Source organism: Perognathus longimembris, chromosome 2 (genome assembly GCF_023159225.1).
Source record: "Perognathus longimembris pacificus isolate PPM17 chromosome 2, ASM2315922v1, whole genome shotgun sequence".
NCBI classification, from domain to species: domain Eukaryota; kingdom Metazoa; phylum Chordata; class Mammalia; order Rodentia; family Heteromyidae; genus Perognathus; species Perognathus longimembris.
Window position 1 is genome coordinate 67,685,291 of NC_063162.1, and position 25,117 is coordinate 67,710,407.

General features: G+C 49.5%; 2 protein-coding genes across 5 annotated transcripts in view; both read right to left on the bottom strand.

Moving 5' to 3' along the window:
• Positions 1-720: 720 nt before the first annotated feature.
• Positions 721-14,454, bottom strand: LOC125346665 (ral guanine nucleotide dissociation stimulator-like). Of its 2 annotated transcripts, XM_048339407.1 has the most exons (15): positions 14,289-14,454; positions 8,620-8,813; positions 8,062-8,121; positions 7,125-7,318; positions 6,642-6,771; positions 5,635-5,849; positions 4,759-4,974; positions 4,398-4,501; positions 3,884-3,944; positions 3,144-3,212; positions 2,645-2,728; positions 2,123-2,155; positions 1,716-1,837; positions 1,429-1,524; positions 721-1,111 (listed from the first exon to the last, which is right to left on the bottom strand). In XM_048339407.1, exons 4-15 carry the CDS (start codon positions 7,146-7,148, stop codon positions 853-855), a joined length of 1,413 nt encoding a protein of 470 aa, XP_048195364.1. In that variant the 5' UTR covers positions 7,149-7,318; positions 8,062-8,121; positions 8,620-8,813; positions 14,289-14,454; the 3' UTR covers positions 721-852. The 2 variants fall into 2 exon arrangements, 1 of the variants encoding a protein (XP_048195364.1); XR_007209998.1 differs by lacking the exons at positions 721-1,111; positions 1,429-1,524; positions 1,716-1,837; ... (9 more) ...; positions 8,062-8,121; positions 8,620-8,813 and adding an exon at positions 11,050-11,437.
• Positions 14,455-16,368: 1,914 nt separating this feature from the next.
• The window catches only part of LOC125346666 (biliverdin reductase A-like), a 109,915-nt gene continuing 101,166 nt past the window's right edge, over positions 16,369-25,117 (bottom strand). For all 3 annotated transcript variants that reach the window (XM_048339411.1, XM_048339410.1, XM_048339408.1), the window contains 4 exons: positions 21,994-22,115; positions 19,428-19,547; positions 17,764-17,861; positions 16,369-16,517 (listed from right to left, as the gene is read on the bottom strand). In XM_048339411.1, coding sequence (XP_048195368.1) covers positions 16,384-16,517; positions 17,764-17,861; positions 19,428-19,547; positions 21,994-22,115 — 474 coding nt within the window. In that variant the 3' untranslated portion in view covers positions 16,369-16,383. The remainder of the gene's footprint in view (positions 16,518-17,763; positions 17,862-19,427; positions 19,548-21,993; positions 22,116-25,117) is intronic.

Genomic DNA, 25,117 nt, shown 5'->3' on the forward strand with positions numbered 1-25,117 from the left:
AAGATAGAGTTGGCTTCTGCTCTAATCTGAGCTGGAGTCAATCTGACACCCCTCCGCAGTCAATGATGGTGCTGGCCACATCTGACCTCCCTATTACAATCATGACACATCTGCAATCCAAAAAATGTCCTCCATCACCTCTAGAGTTCTCAGAAAGTTATCATCAGCTACTAGCTTCTATTAAGATATCAAGTTTAGGTTACGTAGATCCAGTATCCATATTTCGATAGGACCGTTCCAGTTATGCTTTTGTGAGCCGCGGTAGATTGTATCTTCGAAGAATTATTTTATCTCGATGAAATCCCAAGGAAGGAGAATTTGAAACTTAATAACTTATCAGAGAAGCCATGTTCTGAGAGACCGAATTTTGGTGTCCTTATTGAAAGGCCTGGGAAGGCATAGGAGACTCCTGTCTCCAAGACCAGCAGCATGAAACAACTTGCACCAAGCTTTTAAAGACAAAGCTACTTGTTGGGTGGAGAACAAGCCTCGCCGAAACAGAGCACAAGGGGTGGGGGACCTGTTCTTCCATACTCTGCAAGACATGACCTCGAAGCCTGAGAAGATATCATCTTAGAATTGGATATGTTTGAGTCTCTACCATTAACTTAAAACCTACAAAACCTTGCTCTCATAGAAAAACGGTTTAAATGGACTAGGTGTGTTTTAACTCAACATTTTAATCTAAATCACCCACCCACCCACCCACCCTCCTTTATTGGTAAACCATGACATTTGAGGCTTTGCGCTTCACACACTGTGTTTGCCAGGATGCACTGGAAGTTGGTATTTTCTTCTGTTCAAATCTACACCAATGAGTGTATGCAGGCATCTGGGGTGAAGAGATGCAGCTTAGGTTATCTCCTCCTGGCCAACTCTCCTGAAGGTCTGGGGGCTCAGGAGTGGCAAGATTCCATCGTATTCTTGAAGTATCTTTGACCTGTAGATGTTTGGGGCAGAATGGTACAAATGATAGCAGTGGCAGCAAGGACGGGGTGAGTAACCCAGCTGCACGGTGGGTGGAGCGCTGCTAGTCCCACTGCGGAGCCGGTCACTTGTCTTCAACTGGGAGCTGCCATCTCTGCTGAGCTGTCTGGTAGGAGCCTGGAGACTGAACGGAGAGGCTGTCTTAATTCCAGGGACTCCCTGAGCACACATGGCTGCCCCAGACCCCACTGCCCTCCCACCCCCATGCCTGAGGTAGCCTTCATTATTCTGCTCCCTTCCAAGTAGCCCATCTGCCCAGTGCTCTGAGGGCCACCATGTGAGCCCAATGAAGAAAGTGAGCTGGGCAGAGCTCAGGACACACAGCCTAAGCACGAGGTGGCTGTGTGGAAGTAGGTGGGATGCCGGGGCCAGTTTCTCGGGTTCGCTATGCCACCATGCAGACCCTTGTGATTCCCTTGCCCAGTGGGCCCAGGCACTCACTGTCTTGAGGGCTTCCTCATGAGAGGGCTCCACCTGGGGTTCCTGTCCAGGAAGCCTGCCCTGACGGGAGGCTCCAGCTCCATAGACAGCTTGGCACTAAGACAGGAAGTGGCTGTGAGGATAGCAGGCTCCACACTGGGGCTCCCTCCCAGGAAGCCTGGGGACTCAGGAGCCCCTGCACCCTGCCTTCCATGGGCCCCAGTGCGATGCTGCCTCAGGATACAGGCTGTCAAGGTTGGTTCTGGACATCCCCATGTTTGCTGCCCCCAGGATCCGCTGCAGCTCACCATTCAGTTTCACTGAGGCGTTTCAGATTGGTGAACCATGACACAAAGTTCACCTCAGGAACCACATGGAGCTCCTGACACGTGCCCTGCAGTTCCTTGATGAGGGACATCACCTTGAACTCCTGGTTGAGAGAAAGGCCAGGAAAGTGATGGGCGTAGACCAGAGCAGGGTAGGCCTACCCTGGGGTCTTTACCTGGGCTTACTCTCCTCTCTCTGTCTCACACTCAGTGTTCTCCTCATTTTTCTGCCAGGATGCAGTGCCCACCCCCAGGAAGCTGTCCTAGATGCCCCCTCAGGACCCCATGTCCTATCCTCTGTACCAAATGTGGCCATCTTCAGAGGCAAGGAAGGACCTCAGGGGCCTGCACAGCTTGCCTCCCTGTGGTGGAAGGCTTCATCTTCTCACCTCTCGTCTTTGTTTCATGGATATCCAAGTGCCCTGAAAATCAAAGAGCCAATGTGTTTGGAAAATGGGGCTTCCACATTGAAGGCAGCCTGGTCACTTTGTGCCCCCAATTCAGGCCGGCAGAGGGCAGCATGGGTCCACACCTGGACCAGGGTTGCTCTCAGTCTAGGGCAAGGAGTCCCTGGGGTCTCAGGACAGGGATCTGACTGCTCAACTGTCTCTGGACATTGCGTTCACCCAGGCTTCCAGTGACAAGGCCACGCTAACCCCATAGGCTTTGTCACCTTAAAGACCTGGTGTCACATTCTCACTCTCCCTTACCACCCACTGAGAAATGTCCCCAAGTCATCAGCAACATTGGGGTGTGGAAGCTTGGGGAATCAGCAGGGGGGATGGCTGTGGTGCTTGGCACCCTGGGGCTGGGGAGGACTGGGTCTCTTGCTGGAAGTCAAAGGGTCAAGGTCAGCAAGACACTCCATTCCCCAATGTGATTTCCCAGCCCTGAGCCCCCTGCTCACTCACATTCTTGGAGTCCTTGTCTTTTTGCAGTGAGGCCAGGTGTGTGAGGATGGTGCCCAGGTGAGGGACCGTGCCCTCGGGATAGTCCTGTGGCAGTGGGTGGAGAAAGATCAGAAGGGTCCTCTTAGGCTCCTCCCTGGCCTCCCCACATTTACCCCATCCCCATGGAGCCAGCCACCAGGAAGATCTTGTGATACACAAGCTCATTCCCCCAATGATCCACCCTTCAAGCCCAACCCAAGGCCACAGCCCTGCATGTGGGAATCACTCTGGGTCTGTTTCATTCCTGGGCTGGCCCTTGACAGATGTGCAAGCTGTGTAGCCCAGCCCATCACCTGCCACTGGGGTGGCTGCAGCTCCACATGTTGACTCTGGCAACATGCCAAGTGGACGGAGGCCAGGTGTGATGGGGAATTCAGGGAGTGGGCCAACAGGTTGGCTGGGCTGTGGGAGTCCCCTCCACTCCTCCTCGAAGTGTCTGGCCTCAGGCATATACACTCACCAGTTCCTTCGGTTTCCTCTGGCCTCTCCTGAGTTTCTTCCAAATGGCCATATATTTGGATGGTCGCCCCTGGCAGGATTTCACATGCAGTTAGAAGACACTTATCCTCTCACCATCCAACCCTCCAGAGTCCCCACTTGCCATGTGTTGGGACAGCCACAGCCTGGTCTCTAGTATCTCAGGCTCCTGGTAGCCATCAGGACTCTTTCCTTGGGATGGTCAGAGATTCGACCAAGGCCTGTCTACACTGTGGTAGTGGACATTTGGATCCCCAAAAAGATTTCCCTCCGGCTGCCTGGTCCCGAGGACTCCCCACCCCTCCATCCCAACCCCATGTTCCTGGCAAGGCCTCTGTCCTGGGATGTGGATCCCACATAGAATTAGAGCAAGGCATGATTGGCTGGGTATAGAGAGGCTAGCCTCTTCATAGGCCACCCAGTAGGAGGAAGGTTGATAGGAAATCCCAGCAGGATGCTGGAGATCTCCAATCCTGACAGTTGCTCCACCTTCAGACACCCAAGTTGGCTCCTCTTACACTCATTCACTGTGTTGCCAGGGTTGGCCTTTTGCTCCCCTTACAATATACCCCATACCCAAGCATAGAATAGATGCTTCTGGTTTCTTAGGAGTCATACAGAATTCATACATGATTCCCACTACAATTTGGGAAAGGGAATCAATGGGGAGAGAAGTCTTGCCCTTCCTCCCCTGGACAAAACTTATTCCAGGGCTCACGGCACCTTGTAAATTGTCTCCTTGGAGAACATCCTCTTCAGCTCCTTGAAGACCGCGAGACTGTCCCTGGAGGATGGGCAGAGACAAGGTAAAGGTGGGAGAAGGAGGGAGAGGAGGAGTGTGAATGGATTTCCTTTTTGAGGACAGACTTTATCCTAATGGGAGAGGAACTTTGGGTGTGGCTCTTGCGGGGCCCTTAGGGCCCATGGTCTGGAGCAATGCCTTGGGGGAGAACCCACTGCCACCCCCCCCCCCTGCAAATTCCAGAGTGTCTTTGTTTGCAGAACCCTGTACAGACTGGTGTGGCTACAGTGTCTACAAAGGACAAAGTCCACTGTGGCCTTGTGCCATATGTGACAGAAAAGGAAGCCGAGTCTAGCAGGCAAGTCCTGGGCCAGGCCCCAAGGTGTCTGAGTTGTGCAGAGTAGCAGTGCCTGTGCGGGATATTGCCATGGGGCTCCCAGAGGAGGGCTGCTAGGCTGAGGAACCAACATTTGCCCAGGAGAAAGGCACACCCACCTGGACACAGCTCTCCACGTCCTCTTCAGGCCTTGGAGAGGGCTGCTCTGCAGAGCAGAGAGTACTGCGAAGAGGGAGCAGACATTCCTCAGCAGATGGCACTGCTAGGGATGAGAAATGTGTGAGGTGAGCTGTGGAGCTAGCTCCCGTGCTCCTGCTTAGGCCCTAGGGCTGGGCCTTGTCACTGGGCTGAAGGGTGTGGTGCTTGGGGGAGATGGCAGAGCAGGGTTGCAAAGAGCCCAGGCCAGGGCAGAGCATGGGCAGGGCTTCAGGCCTCAGGCAGGGGGCTGTGAGTGAGCAGCAGCCTCATGGCATGGGTGGGAGAGGGAAGAAGGGTGCCTGGGCCCCGGCTGCAGCATACCAAGGCCACCTCTATCCAGTGTTCCACCACCTCAGCCCTCTCTGCAGCCTGCACACTGTGGTCCCCCAGACAGGTGGTGATGACACAGCTGGCCACTTGGTCGCAGTGCGTCAGTATGGCAAGCACAGTGGGTGCCAGGCGCTCCTGTCTCTCATCGTTGGGGTCTGCTCGTACGTAGTGCAGGCAGTGGTAAGGCTTGAGCTTCTTGAAGAGCTCCTGGACAGAGGAAGTGAGTGGTCAGTGAGAGTCTGCCCTGAGGCACCCAAAGCCCCTGGCTGGGCAGGGAGGCAGAGCTAGGGACTGGGGCTCAGGAAGCTGACGAGTGTGTCTAGGGTTTCAGGAATCTCCAGGGTCTGCTTCTGGATCATTGAGAGCCCCGGGAATGTGGGTGAACCTAATGAAAGCATGGGGACACAGGAAGGAGGTCACCCTTTTACTAAGGTGATTTCTTTCTGCCAACCTCAGGTGCCTTGGCCTGCACGCCCCAGGCAGGGCCTGATTTGACTTTCCCCATGCACCTCCCTTCTGTCTCCAGTCCCCTGGCATTTGGGCTCCAACCTCAGGCTGATCCTGTGTGTGTGCCAAGAGATGTCTAGAGTCATCAGGACCCTAGTGTGGGCAAAGGGTGCAAAGGCCAGGGGAAAGACCAATGGGACTAGGGTCCTGCCTGCTCCTCCATGTCAATCCTGGAGCCTTTTGGATCCATGTGGACCCTGTGGCTCCCAAGGGCCCTGTGGAAGTGGAGATGGCTTGACTGGGATTGGCAACCGTCAAGCTGGGATATGGAGGAGAAATCTCCTGGGCAGGGAAATGATGTGTTTGGGCAGTAGAGGTGGAAAGGAAAGACTGCAGGCCCACACCTGCCTAGCTCCTCACCACTGTCATGAGGGAGAACTGCTCTGCCTTCAGCTCAGGCAGCCACTCCAGCACGTGTGCTCGGGTCAGGTCATTTTCAAAATCCTTCATGGAAATCTGCGACGGCTCCCTGGAAGAAACCTGAAAATCCTCCAGGTCCAGGAACTCCCTGGGAGCTGGCTCTACTTCAGCAGGCATGTCTGCCTCTTGAGCTGGAGGTGGAGCGGGCTCTGGCTCTGCAGCACAGAGCAGAGCAGGATGGGTCTCATCAGCCACTGGCAGGTCCTGCTGTGCATCCATGGCACCAGCTGCATCCGAGTCACCTCCTGAATCTGTGGCATCCACGTCTAGGTGTGCAGTTGGGACGGCTGCCACATCCAGGGTGGTGGGTAGAGGCTCTCGTGCAGATGGCTCTGGTTCCTCATCAGGAGGAGGAAGGCAGGCGGCCTCTCCAGCAAGCGAGCAAGACTCCTCTTGCTCCACACAAGGACCCAGAGCAGAGTCCAGTCTTCCATCGCCTGGGTCCTCTAGCTCTGGCCCTGTGTTATATGATGCAATCGCCTGGGGAGCCTCTGGCTGAACGGCACATGCTTCCAGTGCTGGAGCGCATGTTGCAATTGGTTCAGCCTTGCCCTGAGGTGGCTGGTACTTTGGAGTGGACACTGACATGGCCTCTCCTTCTGCATGGCCTGGGTCCTCTAGCTCTGGCCCTGTGTTATATGATGTAATGGCCTGGGGAACCACTGGCTGAACGGCACATGCTTCCAGTGCTGGAGTGCATGTTGCAATTGGTTCAGCCTTGCCCTGAGGTGGCTGGAACTCTGGAGGGAACACTGACATGGTCTCTCCTCCTGCATGGCCTGCTGCTTGGATTCCTGGCGCTGAAGTTGTTGGTGCCACTGGGCTAGGTGACCCAGGCACAGAGCTGCATGTCACCCCTCCTAAATCAGATAGAGGAGCTGAGTCTTGGAGTTTAAGCTCCAGACTTGGTGCTGGGGAAGGGGAAAGGCTGTGGGTCATGGACTGACCTGCAGATGGCTCCATCAAAGATGGTGCAGGGGAGCCAGAATATCCATCTCCCAGTGGCTCATGCTGGAGCTCCACAGCATGTCCTGGAGCTGAGGGGGGTTCTGAGGCTGTACTCAGTTCTAGATATGACTGAGATGGGAGGATTGCTTCCATGCTGGGTGTTGGAGCCAGTGCTTCAGGTGCCCATTCTTGTGCACTTGCATTGTCTGCAAGCATTGGGAATGTAGGCACAGCTGCAAGAAAAGATCCACTCCAGGACCGCCTTCCCCTCAGTCTTTCCTAATGCCAGAAGACCCTTGCCTCCCTGACAAGCACCAGTGCCTCCATTCCACCCCAGGGAGCCTTGCCAGGCTTCCTTCAAGGCCTCTGGATTCCCTGGCTTTCTCTCTCTCTCCTGGGCCCATGGTAGGCCTGAGCTTTCTTCAAGTGGACAGAACTCAGAATCTCACAGCGGTTGTCTCCTCTCCAGCCCATGTACTCACCCTCCAGCTCAGGCTGCTTGGCATGCATGTGCTCCAGCTGGGTGAGCAGACGGCGGGCCTGAAGCTCCTCCAGGGACCCGGCCATATTGTGGTGTAGGTACTGGACTAGCTGATTTAAGCAAGTCGCATCCTGTGCTTGAAGAAAGTCTTCTGGGTATTCCTTCATCCAGGAACCCAGGATGAATGAGAAGGCTCTAGTTGCAGGGTGGGAGGGGGGAACAGCAGAGTCACAGGCTGGACCTCTCCTCTCAGATCCCCTCAAGCACATGGGTGGGAGCTTTGCTCCTGAGCCTGCTCATGTCCATAACCCAGGGCAGGCCTGCTGACCTGGCTGGGTTCCAGGCAACCTCTACAGGAGGGTGAGACTAGACTTAGATCACAGGTGTGAGCACCACTCTCCCCTTCACCAAAGCCCCACACCCACCTCCATGTGTCCCTGGGTGCCCTTCCCAAAAGGTCAACTCTGGGCTGCGTGGTCCTGTTTCTTGGTACCCCCAGAACCCTGCACGTCCTCACTGAGGCACTTCCAGTATGCTTCATGAAGTCCTTGAGCCTTGTGTGAACTGTCTCTGTCTGACTCTTGATACAAGTAACACATCCTGACCCTTGAGCGCTCACTGAGCCCCAGGAAACCTACTGAATGCCCACAATGAAGCAGGGTGTGCCTCCCCCTTCTGTGTAGCCCTGATGTTTGCCAGGGCAGGCAAATGTGCCTGGGCTTTCCCGGTGCCAGAGGCCTCTCCCACTCTCCTCTGGCACAGAGGATCACAAACCTAGCTCCTTGTGTGGACACATTTCTGCCTGGAATCAAGCCCTCCTCCAGGAATCTCAAGTCAAGTGGGTGCCATTTGCCTTTGCCCAAGCCTCCCCAAGGCCGGCTCTCCAATGTACCCGCCCTGAAGACAGATGGTCTCCATCTTCTCCCAAGCCCACTCACTGTTGAAGCTGCTCCTGCGCTCCTGCCTCCTCATCATGACGATCAGCAAAAGAGCCGTATCTAGGGGACACCACGACATGTCACTTGCACTGTGTCTGCTGGTGACATCTACACTTCCTGGTGGTCCCTCTGAGCATTGGATGGAGCTCAGGATGACAAGAATCTCCCTGTTCTTTCCACTGAGTGGGGCCAAGAGTCTGCAAATGCATCCCCACACTAGACCGTGAGCCCACTAGCTTCCTTCCACCTAGCTCAATGGGTGCAGGGTCTCTTCGGTGTCCCCATTGGGCTTCCCAGTGTGGTTTAGTTAGGTCAGGAACTGACCTCTCTTCATGAGAGAGGGGGCAACTCCCAGCAACACCCACAGTACTGGCTACCCTGGTGTGTAAGGCCAAAAGTGGGAAAGTCATGTTGAGGGCCCATCCCACTGCTCCAGCCTCAGGCAGTTTGGATGTTGGTCTTAGCATGCTAGGTCCTAGGATGCAAGTGGATTCACACTGGTACAGCCCATGCCGAGCCCTAGCCCCTGGGCCCGTCCGAGTCAGACCTGGTACATACCGATTGAACAGTAGGCTCAATACTTGGTGGGGGGTTGAAAAAGTCCGGTAGGTCCCCAGAAATACGGGGATAAAGGAGGCATCGCCAAAGAGCAGGGAAGGCACCAAATGGTCGACTAACTTCTCCAACTTGCCTCCTGGAATATATCCTGCTTTGCAGGGATCTGAAAGGGTTGGGGCTAAAATCCGCCCATACTAGGGTGAAGAAAGGAGAAACAGATGAAACATGGAAACAACAGCACATTGGGCAAAGGCTCATGGCCATACAATGAAAACAGCCTGAGGCATACATCTGATCTGCATGTACACATAGGTAAGCTCAGTCACACTCACACACACACACACACACGTACACACCCATGTATCCACAGCCCCCACATAAATGGAAACACACAGGGGGTCTGAGGCTGCCAGAGAGTAGTAGGTGAGTGGAGTACCCCTCTTTCCTCTCCTCGGGCTCCCTAGATTCACCTGTGGCATGCATGGTGGATTTCTGCACAGACGACTGGGACAAGGGATGACCCAGCATTGGCGAATTATATCAAATTCTTCATTTGGATTTGATCTGCGAAATACTGGGCAGCAGCAGGAAAACATGTTGCTGCCCCCAGTTTTCCTACAACAGAACTGACACAGCCGCATAGAATTGTGGGCTCTGCCTTGCCCATTGTGACATCACCTTTGGATTTGGTGTCATCACTGGAAGTCCCTCCCTTTGAGCCTCAGTCTCAATGGACCTCCTCAAAGGTCCACTGTGTGCTGTCTGGGCCCTCTGGTAGGTCAGCAGCAAGACCAGAAGGACACACACCTCCACACACCTCCCCACTGTCTTCTGTCCATGGTTTGGGGGACACACTGACTTGGGTTGAGACTCAGTCACTTCATGCAGTTCAAATGCCTTCCCGGGCACAAGTGTTTTTGCTTCACAGGAGTCCCCAAGTCACCCCACTTCCTCCTAGTGCTTCCACTTAGCATCCGTTTGTGTGGATGTCCTACGCTGAGTAGGACCCTACGTCTATCCTATGATTGCGGATCCCAAGAGTTCATGTCACCATTTGCACTGCACTCATGTACAGATGAGGTTCCTGTACCTTGTGTCCAGAGAGAGAATAAACTGTAAACCAGTTGTGCAGGCCTCTCATTCCCACAGTGGGGAGACTGAGGCAGGAGGATCCCAAATTCAAGGCTAGGTTGATCTTTGCAAGAGTCTCAAAGTCATGCAAGACAACAATGAACCACAGAAAAAAGGGGGACCGGGAGTGTGTCCTAGTGGCAACAGTGCTTGCCTCGTATACATGAAGTTTTGGGTTCAATTCCTCAGCACCACATATATAGAAAATGGCTAAAAGAGGTGCTGTGGCTCAAGTGGCAGAGTGCTAGCCTTCAGCAAAAAGAAGCCAGGGACAGTGCTCAGGCCCTGAGCCCAAGCCCCAGGAATGGCAAAATAAAAAATAAAAAATTATAATAAAAACTAAGAACAAAGGGAAAAGCAAGACTTGAGCTCCACATGGGTGTCAGAAATTCACAAGTGCAGACACAGACAAGGACTTCTATATTTGGGAACTTTCCCATGAGAAACTCCCATGATCAATACACCTATCTATGGAGAGATGTACAAACAGGACCTCATAGATATAAACAGGGCACAATAGTGATGTACTCCCATCTACAGAGACACAGTGGTGATCATGTGTATTCCTCACATTCATGCATTGTAGTGAGATACTGAATTCAGCTCTGCTTGCTGCAAGGTCTGGGTGCTTAAGAAAGGATGGGTGAGAGGTGGGAAGCTCCGGAGGAAGACCCCTGACATCCGTCTTCCTCTAGAGTCCTAGGCGGGGCCTTTCCTTCGGCATTACATTCTCCCTTGCACCAGATGTCACAGTCAGTGCTGAAGTCTCTGATGATGGCAAATTGTACTCACTGCCACCATTCACACATTGAGAATCAAGGTAGTCTATGTATTCAGCCTGACTTGGAGCCATGGTACAGGCATTTTCTCAGGAAAACCCAAGGCCACCCTCTAACCCGGTGTGCACCACCATCACTGGGACTGTGCTGCCGGTCCAGCCACCCAAGGCGCTAATGCTGTACCCTATCCTGATGCCATATGGTTGACACCTCCTGCCTGTTCTAGGATGTGACGCCTGTGTGAGCGCTACAGGTATAATCCATGCCTGTGACAAAGTACTTGGTGTGCCTTTTCTCATTCTTTTATAATGATGTAGACTTATTCTTTTTTAATTTCCAAAAGCCAATATACCAATAACCTACTCCACGTCACAGCGCCGTAGGGAGGAGAAAACCGAAGCTGTAGTACAGAACAGTCAATTCAGCTTCACCGTGGTAAGTACTTTCTGTGTCTCCACCTCCAGGACCCCATCCCCATGTGTTACTCCCACAGCAAGTAGAGGCATAGGCATCATCTTTCTCCAACACGGGGATCAGGCTACTGGAAAGGAGTGAGGGCAACTCAGCTCCTCTTAAGAATGGAGGGAAAGGGAAACAGCTGAGAACAGCAAACTGGGATCCGGTGCTGCAGTGCCCATTGCTTCCTGTCCTACTTCTCTGGGCGGCAGCACATCTGGACTGCCTCTGCCAGCGCCAGGCAGTGAAGGATGTGCTTCCTTTCTGTGGACAGTTCCTTCTCAGACACCTGGCCTAAGAGCTTCTGGACAAACAGCTCTTGATCTTTCAGGAAAATCTTCTGGTTGACTCCTACGCTTGGCAGATTCTCCAGAGACCCACATTTGAAATGGAAGCTTCAAAATCTGTTTCGTTTGAAGCCAGGCCCCTTCTCCTCAATCCAGGTTAGTGGACTGCAAAAAGACAAGAGAATCCTCATGATAAAAAGCACATGACAGGAAAGAGGTGGGAAGGCTTGCCAACCTCCTGGGGCCAGGGCCTCTGTGGGCACCCAACTTCCTTGCAGCTGTGGCTCAACATGTTGGCTCAGTGACATCCAGATGTTCACCTCTTTGCAAGACATTAGGGACTGCGTTTCCAACTTTGGTGCCAACTGCTCTTGGTTACTTTGGTCCCAGCATAGCAGAATCTACTCATTGACTTTGTGGAAACAAGTCTGGCATTCAGACCTTTCCTTTTGTGCAGTTCTGGGGCTTGAACTCAGGGCCTAGACACCGTGCCTGAGCTTGCCTGCTATAAGCTAGGCTAGTGCTCTTCCACTTCAACCACAGCTCCCCCTGTGGCTCTCTTGGTGTTTATTTGGAGATAAGAGACTCATGGACTCTCCTGCCTGCAGTGGCTTCTTCATATGGGGTCCTCAGATCCCAGCTTCCTGAGTAGCGAGAAGTACACAACTAATCCCTAGCCCAGAGCCTCTCAGGACTTTTTTCCTGGAGTTTTATTGTTCCTTCCAGAGTGTTCATGTATGGAAGACAGGCCATCCAAGTACCACTTGCAATCATGTGTGTTTAAAGTGTGAACATTTCATGAGGAAGGATCCTTAGTGTTCTTCTCATCACAATCTCAATGACTCTCTCACCATCACCTCCCATGCAGGAAAATGCAAACTATTGGTTCAAAATCAGTCCTCTCTATTCTATTCAGATTCTCACTGGAGCACATATCAGAGCTCCTGAAAACCTAAAATCAAAGTCAGATACATGTCAGTTCTTCAAAGTGTGACCCTCCTTTCTCTGAGTTGCTTTTGGTTGTTTCTTTTCTGGATTTCAGGTAAGAGCTGTGATGTCTGCCTGTGCAAAAGGAAGAATCTTTTCCCAGGTAAATTCTGACCTAAAGGAGAGGCCTGGTCCATTCATATTCTGAGTGTGTACAGCAAGTGATTCCACATGGTCCAACAAAGCCAGACGTGGGCTCCCTAGGGCTTCCTCTTTTTCATCCCTCATCAATAGTGACAAATCAAATATTCACCAACCAGAGCACTGACAGTGCTTGTCCCCTTTGCAGGAAGCTGCCTGGCCACATCCTCTACCCAGTGTCAGCCCCTGTCTGTAGTGCTGCCGAGGTGGCAATTTTCTAGCCAGTCCTGAGGAACCAGGCAGGGCACAGGCCTGTGATCTCCTTCCACAGCACCTTGAGGACCCGGATGCAGTCGATTTAGTCACTGCTTATATACTGGATAGCTGCATGAGTTTGGCTTAAGCAATATCTGAATGCATAGCCATAAAAACAATTGAAAAACTGCCAGTAAGTTAGGAGGGACTAGAGTTTGGGAGTAAGCAGCACTGAAATGTCCTAACTCCCTCTGGGATGTGGGGCCGGTGACCCTTCCCCTCAATGCTAAGTGAGCACTGTGAGGAAGTACAGACAGTAACTCCCGAAGTCTAAACTTGGTTCAGTGTGCTTCCAGCACTGTTAGGGAGAATTCACACAGCTTGAGTGCTGCAAAAAGCAACTGGCCTAGGGACTTCAGAGCCCTGTATCAGTTAGTGGTTGAAGAGAAAATGGCTGCATAGTGTCCCAAGTTGAAGGCTCGCTCCTTTGTTGTGGGTCTATTTGGGGAGGTGCTGAAAACCTATGAGTTAGGGTCTAGTGCAAGGAGATCACTGGGTGTGTGTCTGACCCTGCCCCTTCATGGACTGTGCAGCCTGCTTTGGCCGCAGGAGGTGAGCAGCCTCTGCCACTGCTCACTCTTGATTTCATGATGTCAGCCTCACCACCAGCTCATCACAACTGTGCCTGCGCTGAAAGGCCTGAAGGGGAGCCAAAACACACCTTTCCTCCTGAAATCAATTTCTCTCTGTCATTTGTTCCAGACAAGGAAAGGTCTAACAGCGTCCTTGGGAAGACTTTTGGATGCCCACCTCACTAGGCTGGTATAAAGACTGAGTTTGCAAACGCTCGTGAATGGTCAAGCCATGCTAGCCACAAAGCATCGCCTTAGACTGCATTTGTACAACAAGGGTCGGATGGTTGACCGCTACTTTTCTAGGTATTCTGTGGGCCATTTTCACGATTACTTTGTGTTCTCATTCACTCAACTACACTGTCTGAAGGTAACTTGAGGAATTCTGTCCTACGACAACAATTATCAGTAGCTCCAAATGTGTGCCGTTTCCTTCTTGGAGCTGAAGTGTCTCATTCTAGCTTACAGAATCAGATAAGGGGGAAGGAAGAGAGAAAATAACTGGACACATGCCAAAGCATTCCTCCAAGGCACAGTCACAAGCCAGTCACAGGCTAAGAAGACAGCTGAAAGACAGTGGATAGAACCTGAGGTAATATAAATACTCTGAGTTATCTCAGAAAATTTCTCAAGTCCTTCAAATTTGAGGCACTGAAGAATTTTAAGATGTTTCTTACACATCCATTTCCACATCAATAAAGCTACAAGAAAGGAGCTGGGAGCAGGGGTGCAGGCCTAGAGTCAAACTACTTGGGAGGGTGAGGCAAGAGGATTACCTGAGCCAAACAGTTCGGGACCTTCCTGGGAAAACAGTGAGAACCCCATCTCTAAAGTAAGTACACAAACAAAACCACAGTAAACATGCTTCAATTCCATAAGCCACGACCCACTCACTGGCAAATGGAGACAGCACAAGTGAGGATCCTTCCTAGACTTTGGAAGCTGCCAGCTCTCTGCAGTAAACACCTGGCTGTGCCCCTTGGGGTTTTCTCTATTGTCATCCTTGTGAACAACGGACACATCCCAATGTCTCCTTCCTATTACTGTCTCTCACAACTTACCATTTGTCCTTGGTCTCCAGATGCACAGTCATTTTCATATATTGCTCCTCTTTTCGCTCTTCCAAAGTGGCAGACACAAGAGAAAGCTCACCAAAGAGGGACACCAGCCAAGTCAGACGAGAGATGGCACTAAATGCAGGAAAGCCAAACTGCGCCTCTTCCAATGGGCAAGCTGTGGGGAAGCACAAATACTGTGAGGACTAGCAAGAAGAGAATGCCTGACAAAGGGCCAGTGGTGTGGAAGCACAAATGCTGAGGGGACTGGCAAGAAGAAAATGCTTCACAAGGGAAAGAGTCCAGCAGCCAGGGGAGAGCAGATGGACACAGGGACCTTGCCTTACCTGGTGGCTAAATGTGGACTCACAAAAACAACTCCCTTTTAATTTTGAAATTCCATTTTGCTAGTAAAATGAGACGTGCTACTGGCAGCAGCACGCAATTCAGCTAAAGAGGGTAATAAGGACTTTTAGGCTTCTAATATAGTCAGCATATTTACATGCCCATACATAGCCCCATATGCGTGTGCGCACAAGTGCGTGCACACACACACATACACACATATCTCCATGCTCTTCAATAAATGATTGAAAGTCATCCAGCAGCCAAGCACAGTGGTGCAAACCTGTAATATCACCTACAGGACAGGGACACTTTTGCCCAGGCCAGCCTGGACAAAAGTTAGTAAGATTCTATCTCAAAAAGCAGGACCTGTAGTCCTAGGTACTCAGGAGGCAGAAGGGGTAGGAAGATCACTGACTCAGGCTGGCACCAGCTAAATGTGCAAGACCCTATCTGAAAAACAAACAAACAAAGCAAAAGCAAAAGCTGAAGCATGGCTCATGTGAAGCAGGTCTGAAGTCCTGAGTTATTTCCCATCACCACCCAAAGGAGACGAGCCACCCTCTATCGGCCCTGAAACATAGATTCTTATAAACTCCACAAGAAATGGCACACATCAGAATATCTTAAAAGACTGGAGAAAACAGCAATACCTTTCATCTAGTTCAAGGTCAACAAGCTGACAGAGTACAAAATGTTTCCTTAAGTCTTCATAAAAAGTACACTCAGGTATTAGGATTAAGTATTAGAATTTCTGCTCAAACATGATGCTCAATGCTCACCTCTGGCCTTAGCCCAAATCTTAAACAGAACCTAAACTGAAGACTGCGTATATGTTGCATTATGTTGATGAAACATTTGTTATAACTGTGACATTAACACTTAAAACAATGAGTATGCTGTAGAAGAAGATCCAGAGAATTTGGTAGCTCATGTCTATAAGCTAAGCTACTTGATTTGAGGCCAGCTGGGCCAGGAAAGTGTGTGATACTCTTATCTTTAGTTAACTTCCATAAAGCCATAAGTGGAGTTGTGGCACCTGTGGTAGAGTGCTAGCCTTGAGGGAAAAAGCAGAGAACATTCAGACCTAAGTGCAAGCCCCAGCGTGACACACAGAAAAGTTCTAAGTAAAAGCAAACAAAAGTAAGAGAAAGCACTAGGATCGAAGGGAAGCATCAGACTTAGAAGGAAAATCGGCTCTGTCTGGGTTGCTTACCATCTCCTGTAGTTCATCTCCTCTGAACACATTACTAAAAAGCTCCTGTAAGTTTCTGCCACATAGTGAAACTCCAGCCTGGCTTGTCACATGACTGGTGTGTGAGCTCAAGGCCTATGAGCATCTATTGTTTTACCTGTACCAAAGGTAATAATGGCCAACTTTACATGACTATCATATGAGTTATATGACACTTGAATTGTTATCCCTCCTGTCACAACTCTTGTATGACATTTTCAATGACCAGACAAACTATGAAGTTGCCTTGTTTTGAAACTATTGAACACATGAAGGATCTTACACTCAATGAGGTCGAGGATCCTAAAGATCTGCTTTCCCTAAGAAAAATCACTCAGGTGACTGAGTGATCACTCAGGACTCAGGTCCTGACTCCCACATGAGAATCCATCCATTCATGAGAACAGGAAGCTCTCAAAGAATGACTACCATACAGTATATAGTCCAATATACAATACATGAAATACTGTCCACCCAGCCAATGTTCCTATAACTTCCGGAAGAAGGAAAGGAGCTGGGCATTCAATGTGTCTGCACACTAAACTGACCTGTGAAGTGAAGGGATCCTTTCAGCAGTTCTTTCCCCACGACTTCTTTTTTCAGGAATGCAAATTCCTCCATCAAGAGTTCTATGTGCTCTTCATGCAAGACCTTTCCTGCCATGACAAAAATGGGAAACACAAGCCAGTTAGGACCACTGTGTACAGTTGCACATCTTGAGATTCTGTGTCTGCCTCAGGACAGGACACATGTTCCTTATAAATATTGCTCCCAGCAGGGTTCCAGTGTCTTACTGCTTGGTTGTAAACATGGCAGAGGGGTCCAGTGGGATGAATCTGGGCCCCTCCTCCCACAAACAGACCAATGCTTTTGTTTTGCCCTCACAGGATGGAAGTGGCTCTTAAGGGGAGTTCAGATCTTCTCTGTGTGAATGTGCCAGCCAGCCTTTCCACATTTCCACTGGGTGTGGGACAAAAGGAGGCCCACTCCACATGCCAAGTGGATACAGCTGGTTAAGCCTGGAATTCTAGCTTTTGTACTGAGCCTCATGTAAATCTGTTTTCTTTATGAGATACCAAGGCTCAGGGATTCGGTTACAGCAGGAGCAAGTAAAACACCTTCTTCAAGAGTTTATCTGAGCATTAAGTACAGTAAGTACATAAAAGAGTTTTCACATTCTTCACATACAGTGAACATTTCTAAATAGTTGTTACCTAGGTGAAAATGTAGAAACTATAGAAAATACACATAGAACAATCAAGTACTCTGATTGGGGCACTTTTCTATTGGCAATATAATCAGCAAAAAGTCCTGACTCTAGCTTGTGTCGAAAGAAACTACATATATATATATACTCATATATATGAAACATTTTCTATATGAAGCCCAAATATGTGGAAACGAAGGACTTTTTTCTGAATTTATTCTTTTTTGCTGACTCTGTATTCTTTACCTTATATATGGCGTATTCATATTTACGTCTGTGGCACGTGGGGGGAAGGCACAGAATCAGAGAAAAAAGGGAGAAAACGTGCAGCAGTGGAGTGCACGGACTGCACCGGACATTGATGAACGTGAACTATGCAAAGTGTGGGTGGAGCTGGGAGAGGGAGAACAGATGACATTGTGTGGAAGAGAATGTACTTATTTCTGGATGTATGTGAAGGACACTGCACTGTTTATCACCTCTAAAACAACAATAAAGTAAACTGGAAAAGAAAAGTTTACACATTTGCACCCATCCCTGTGCCCGCCATGTCCCTTGCTTGTGCATCCATCCATAGTGGAGGCAGAGCAGCATGGCTGAAATGGGTTCAGCTTGAAAGGTACAGAGATGAAGTCACACTCCTCAAGGTGGAACACCTTAGGAAGGGAGTCGTGCAGACAAAGAGCATACATCACCTTTCTCGTGCGCCAGGTCCCACACTTCCTGAGCGGCTGCCAGTGACAGTGTCATGGGGTATTCCACAAGGACGTGCTTGCCAGCACTTAGGAACTGCCTTGGAAAAACAAGAAACATAGCACAAGAACTGTTCAAACGAGTGTCACTCAGGGGATCCTCCAGATGGAGAATAGCATCTGTGTATGAATGATCACTGACAGGGTGGAAGGGAGTGCTGGGAGATGGCTGAGTACCCTTTGAGAGCCTCTTCAGCTCTGATATACATGTCCAATCAGTGGCTTTCAGTTACATACTATTTTTCAGTTACTGTGGGACACACATATATATGTGGGACACAAATATATTCTCAAACAAACTACTTCTTCCACAGTATTAGAAAGACTACAGACCCCATAGCAGTGAGCCGTCTCTGAAGCAGTCTGACCAGGTTTAGCCTAGGACATCTGAATTAGGTCCTGTTAGTAGAAGTCATTTTCCAGATTCAGTTTTGCCTAACATGTTTCTTGGCATTTTCTGAGATTTTTTCCATTTGCAAATTTTAGTGTGCTGGAGGTAGGCTGGGGAGGGGAGGGGATAGGGGGTAGAGAGAGAGAGAGACAGAGACAGAGACAGAGAGACAGAGACAGAGAGACAGAGAAAGAGAGAGCGAGAGCGAGAGCGAGAAAGTGCTCGCACCCGTGTGTGTGAGAACATAGTAGTCCCTGAGGACCATACTTTGAAAGACCTTCAACGCTGTCCTGTGGAGTGTGAAAATGATTGTCTTCATACCAGGCTGTAGGCATTTAGAGATACCAGAATAAATAGATCACCTTTTCAAGGAAATTTACCCTGGTGCCCAAGAAGTTGGAAGGGGACTCAAAGGAAATTTTATTGTCTACTTAGGGCTAAACTGACTCTCAGGAACAGCAGTAAGTGGCCTCTGGGTTTCCTGTGAGAACCCAGAAAGGAAGCTGCACCTCAGGGAGGCAGTGACAAGCCTTGTCACCTGGCCCAGCTCCTCCCTGGGCCTCCTCCCAGCGTACCAGGCCCTGCCAAAGGCTTGCAGAGCTCTGGGCTGTGCATCCACTCCCCGGAGATGCCCCACTGAGCTTCTCCTGCTCTGCAAGCAGAAACATCTCCTGTCTTCCAGCACACCATCTCCTTACACACATATGGCAAGAACATTTCAACATGGAACAATTAAAGAGCCAAAAGAGCTTTTGTAAATGTGCAATCTTTCCTGCCCTCCCATTTTTAGGGGCTTTAGGGGATCAAACAGACTTACTAGACAGGCTCTCTAAAAGGAGAGATGCCTCCCTCAGGCTTCTTTCCACCGGCTCCACACCTTTCCTCCAGCCTCCCCTCTCCACAGGCCACATAAGCTTCTCAAAATGAAGCCTTGTTGTGGTCCCAGTGAGTGCCTCAGGATCCTTGAGCAGGCTCTGAGCACCAGCCAGGCAGGGATATAGTGGCTGTGCATCCTAGATTCAGCATGCTGTCCAGGGACATGGAGAAAATCACCACAGTAACACACACTATCCCAGTAGAGGCCTGACAGCAGCTTTTAAAGATTCCAAAACAACCACAAGTCTTCTCTTAGCCTTAAAAACCCAGGTGCAGGGTTCTAGCTGGCTCAGCGCTTATTCCGTGCACAGGCAAAGACTGCCTCCAGCAAAGAACCCACCTGATGTAGCACTCATGGCTGGAGGTCTCACTGCAGATGAAGGCCACCTCGACCTCTGGGCTGGAAAGAGCATCTTCCAAAGACATCTGCTGCACGTCTGCGATGCTGCCAAGCTCCCGTCTAGTTCAGAACAGTGCAGAAAGGGTGCTCACAATAGGACTGCCCTTCATCCTTCCCAACAATGCCCAGACATCAGCCTTTGGAAAGGACCTAATGTCCTCCCTCCCACATCTGGGGCATTTCCCATGTAACTTTGGGTAGTCAGGGGATCTGGACCTGGGAGCCAACACTGCCAGTGCTGGTAAGAAGCCAAGAGAGGCTCTGAGTACTATTTTTCTAAAATAAAAGAATAATATCCTTTAATGTCAAATAAGTTCCAGACACTTAGTCAAACTTGGGTACAAAATATAGCCTAGATCCAACCAGAACATTCCTGGGGTGCCATTCACCTTCTGAATTCAAGCTCTTTTGCTTACTTCAAGGCCTGGTGACTGTCAAGCAGAAGGTGAGGGTCTCTGCCTCCTCTACCAAGTGCCACAGCTGGATGGGAGCAGGACCAGGACAGGAGCACAGGTACTCTGACTCATACAGGACATGGAGGAGTCCAGCGATGGAAGAACAAAAGGCATGGTAGTCTGTCCCATGCCCAGTGCTGAGGCTGAACAACAGATGACCTCAAGGGACAATGAAGGTGTGGGACAGGCCCAGAGTCAACCAGCTGGTCCCGCCTGTTTCTCAGTCCTTGGGCCACAGGTGGCTAAGATGGCGCGTAACGATGAACCCGGAGGCGATTCTGTGGGTTGTGACACACCAGCTCTTCTGCCCTTAGGACAGCTCATGCCTCCCCCCTTACACCCCTCCCCATCCTGCCGATCTTTGACCTGATTGGCTCCTCTGCCCTATTTAGCTGTATGTACTTCCTCAATAAACAAGATCTTGCACAGACTTGACTCCCAGACGCATCTGATTGTCCTCCCTGGAGGGAGGGCTGGGTGCCAGCAGTCTGTCGACCCTATCCTTTCTTGGCTCCTTGGTTGGGGCATGCCTTCCCCATCTCTCCCACAGGTCGGGGGAGCTGGAGGGAGGGGCAGGGCTAAAATCCCTGACAACAATGGACATAGCTACCAGCAGAGGCTCCAGCCAATCGCAGTCAAGGCAAGAGGAAGGAATTTGGGGAAGTTGTCTCCCCAAGAATAATATGCTATGTTTCCTTCCATGGACCATCCAACTCACTATAGGATGTGATCAGGATTAGTGCATGCCAACCATATGCTAGGCACTCTAGGAGAAATAAAATTAAACAAAACCCTAACCTTTCCATGAGCAGAAGGCACACATAGGCATACCCACCCCCCCCCACACACACAATGGAAAGCTGGCCACATGAGGAATGTGCTGAAAAGCAGGGGTTCAAGGATAAAAGGCAAAGAAGACTGCTAGCCTAGGGTTTCAGAAGAGGATTCCTGGAGGGTACAGCAGAAACAGGCCAGGGGGTAATGAGGAACACTGTGGTAATGGCAGGGTGTAAGCTGTGTGGGTATAAGGCATTGGCATGAACTGCCCATCTTCCTACCACTATGGGGCTGGGGAAAAGAAAGTCCACTTTATCCTTGAGCTGGAGTGGGGTTCCAATGCAGCCTCAGAGAAGTATACACAGGCTGTTACTGGGTGTGAAACTCTTAAAGTGTTATATGAAGAAGCTTGGCAAAGAGCAATTCTAGAACTTCTAGGGCTTCCTGGGGCTTAAAAGTTCACATTCAACACTTAGAGGAACAAACAGACTGTAAGAATGTGTCCTGATGAATTACAATATGAAGACTCTCCAGCATGAAAAATTACAATAGTCTGCTTATTTAGTTTAGTGTCTCCATCTAGCTGACTATTAATGCTGGTAAATGACATTGTACAGAATCAGCTTGGTGTGATGGTTGGTGAGTTTGTGTGTGTGAGTAGGGTTGGGGAAAGGAAGAAACAGAGTGATAGGCTTGGTTTCCTATCTGTTGTAGGAAATAAATGGTCTTTAAAGAAAAGTGGGTTTAAAAGTATTAATGTAAGAGAACACCCAGTGTTTAAAAGATTAGCTTTGGAATCATTCAGTCTTACATTCTTAGGTTTTCCAGGTTGTGATCTCTAGAAAACTACTTAACCTTCCTATGGCTCAGCTTCCTCATTGAACTAGTGATGTTGACTATGTATGGGACTCAGAATGCCAGAAGGTGTGTGACTCCTGGGGCCACCATAAGGATGCCTTCTCTGATAGCTGGTGGAATGATAAACTCCCACACATCCACCAGCCTTTTGTAGGCCAACCCCACCCTGTATTTACTGTGTCCCTTCTGTAGCAGACATGCCTGGTGCTCGTTTTCCCTGTTCTGTCTTGGGGTCCCCACTTGATGCCCACACCAGCTTAAGGCCCCTTCCTTTTCAGTTGCAAGTTCAGCTCAAACCTGAGACTTTGTGGGAAAGACTTGTATGGTTTTCTCATCTAGACGATGTCTATGTTTTGTTGCCTTATCTTTTACCATGCTTTCTGCAAATTATAGGGTACCAAGCAAGTCCAAGCCACCTGGAAACGAAGCCGATCAATTTCAGGCACACCGAGGATCCTTCTGGATTCTGCAAGTCCCTCATCCTCACGGATCCAGCTCTGCCAACACCAACCACCACCACGCCCAACTTCCTCACAGGCTGAAACACAACAAACCAGGTGGAGTTTGTCATTTAGCAGAGAACAGCAAAGGACAGCCAAGAGGAAGCAGGAAGAGCTACCGTCCCACAACACAGGCCAGCTGTCATACTGTGGCTGGACTAAGGTTCTCCTGGGCTCACAGGTAAGTCAGCTCTGCCCAACACATCCTGATGTGGCTTTACTCATGTTTTTGTGTGAAAAACTTTCCAAGTGCCCACCTCCAATTGGCTTTCTCTACCTATTGCCACCTCTCTAATGATGAAAGAATTCTCTGCTGAAAGTTCTGCTACCCAGCCTGAGCTGTGGCCTCGTCCTCTATCTTCCAGGGACGTGAGTATCTGATGAGTCCTTCAGCAGTTACTGCAGCTATATAAGATGCTGGCAGACAGGGGCACTTGGAAACAGGACCTACGTGGTTGACGTCCTTACTATAGCTCTCCACAGGTTAGCCACCACCATGGCCACTCTACTGTGACACCTTACATACCATCTCAGTGCACTGCAGGAGGCTACATGGATATTGATTACAGGGAATATCAGGTCTACATTTCTAGATTATGAGACAACTCAATGTAATCTGATTTCTACAAATTACTTCCATGTATCCCTTAAACCCAGGTGTTGAATGTTTCTGAGCACAGAAATAGGAATGTCACCTCAGACTTGTCCCTTCCCTTCACCTTTGTGATCTGTCACCAGCTGCCACCCCTGACACTGCCCCTCTTCTTTTCTCTTTTGCTCTAGCCTTAGCTCAGATTTCTTCCAAGTCTTTCAAGGTATGCTAGAAATGTTCTTATTACTGACATCTTATTTTGTTCCACGTGGCCAGAGAATATTCTTTCAATGATATAAATCTCTTGCAGTGTGCAGAGACTTTTCTTTTGGCATGTGTGCCAGTACTGGGGCTTGAACATGGGGCTTCATGCTCTCCCTTCCTTGGCTTTTGCCCTTAATGCTGGTGCTCTACCATTTCAGCCAGACTTCTACTTCTGATTTTTTGCTGGTAAATTGAAGAGCTGCTCAGATTTCTCTGACCAGGTGAGCTTCAAACTAGGATCCTCAGTTCTCAGCCTCTTGAGCAGCTACTGTGAGCCACCAGTACCCAGTTCTGAGACATGTTTTATGATACAGAATATAGTGCTATAATTTGGATCTGAAGTGTCTCTCCCAGAAGCCAAGGTATTCAGCATCAAGAAGTTAGCAATCCTGGATTGTGGGGAACCTTTATCAGGCAGGACCTAGCAGGAGGTCTTCTGGTTATTGGGGACCATGGCTTCTCCCTTCTGCTCATGAGTAAACGGCTTTCTTCTGAGACATGTGTCCTGTTGTGTTGGGGCACCTTGCCACAGGCCCAAAGGCAATAGGGCAAATGACCATTGACTGGCACCTTCAATTTCTGACCCAACATAGACCTTTTACTGTATGAACCAATTATCTCAGGCATTTGTTTCAGTAATGCTAACGTGAATAGCCTACTTGGTAATGTACAGAGCAGAACTGAAAAGATGGTATTAAAGAAATCAGTGTGGTTTTTGAGAAAGCACAAAGGGAACACACCTATTAATCATAAAAGTAAATCAAAGTCCTAGATTAAACATCCTCCCCTCCCCTCAGTCTATGAGACACTAATGTTTGGCACTCCAGACCTGAAAACAGAGTTCAAGAAAGTTAGCATTCAGAGCATTATGTTCCACCAACTTAGAGAAAGGAATCTTTATGAGATGAAATGTTTGGAGAAAAAAGGAGAGTCACTAGAAGTTTAAAGTAAAGTGAAGTGAGGACACAGGATGTGGCCATGGAAGAGATATTGAAAACCCAGGTTCTTCCTCTTTGCTTCCTGACTGCCATGAGGTAAAGAGATCAGCTCCTCCACGGACCCCACTGTGAGGTACTGGGACACCACAAACCTCAGAAACTTTGTCATAGTAAGAGAACACTAGTGAACATGGAGAGAAAAACAGGCAAAGGAAGAGCAAGTTAGAAATAGCCATCATAATAGAAATCGCACTTACCTTTTGGCTCCAACAAATCATACTCTGAGAGCGTATCCTACAAGCTACCCAGTAAAAAGAATTTGGCTTACCCTTGTTTATAAGAAGCCAATGATAAAAATAATCAGCTAGTAGTAGAGTAGTTATGTAAGCAATGTTGTATCTATAAAATTGAATATGACATAACTACACAAAAGAATGCATTGGTTCCCTATGTACTGGAAGTAAATACTCTCCAAGATATATATTGTTGGGGGAGAAAGACAAAGATACATAACAGTATAAATTCTCTGCTACACTTTATATATAGCCTGGTGGCTCATATCTGTAATATTAGGTACTCAGGAGGTTGAGATCTGAGGATCACTGTTCAAAGCCAGCCTGGGCAGAAAACTGTGAAATTCTCACCTTCACTTAACTGACCCCCTTCCCATCCACAAAACCAACAGAAAACAAAAAACAAAACAAACAAAAAACAATGGATGTGGACCTACAGCTCAAGTAGTAGAGTGCTAGCCTGGGGCCCCCAAATTCACAGACAGGGGGTGGGGATATAGCCTAGTGGCAAGAGTGCCTGCCTCGGATACACGAGGCCCTAGGTTCGATTCCCCAGCACCACATATACAGAAAACGGCCAGAAGCGGCGCTGTGGCTCAAGTGGCAGAGTGCTAGCCTTGAGCGGAAGAAGCCAGGGACAGTGCTCAGGCCCTGAGTCCCAAGGCCCAGGACTGGCCAAACAAAAAAAAAAAAATTCACAGACAGTGCTCAGGTCCTGAATTCAAACCCCAGGACTGGGACACACACACACACACACACACACACACACACACACACACACACACACACACACTAAATGGATGGATGAAGGGAGGAGTGCTTGTATGATTATAATCTCTCTGACACGATGGCCAAGAAGAAACTAGCCCCATGTCCTAAAGAACATGAGTTACTGGGGAACTGAGAAACAGAGGTAGGAGAAAGAGGAGGGTTCATCTTCAGTCTTTCAATGT

Excerpts from the sequence above, each read along its gene's own strand:
- LOC125346665 (XM_048339407.1), bottom strand. The coding sequence starts at position 7,148 with ATGCCAAGCAGCCTGAGCTGGAGG. Across the intron at positions 1,525-1,715 it reads CGCCTCAGTGAAACTGAATG|TGCCAAGCTGTCTATGGAGC; the intron begins GTGAGCTGCAGC and ends TTCCTGTCTTAG. Across the intron at positions 1,112-1,428 it reads ATGAGGAAGCCCTCAAGACA|TCTCCAGGCTCCTACCAGAC; the intron begins GTGAGTGCCTGG and ends CTCTCCGTTCAG.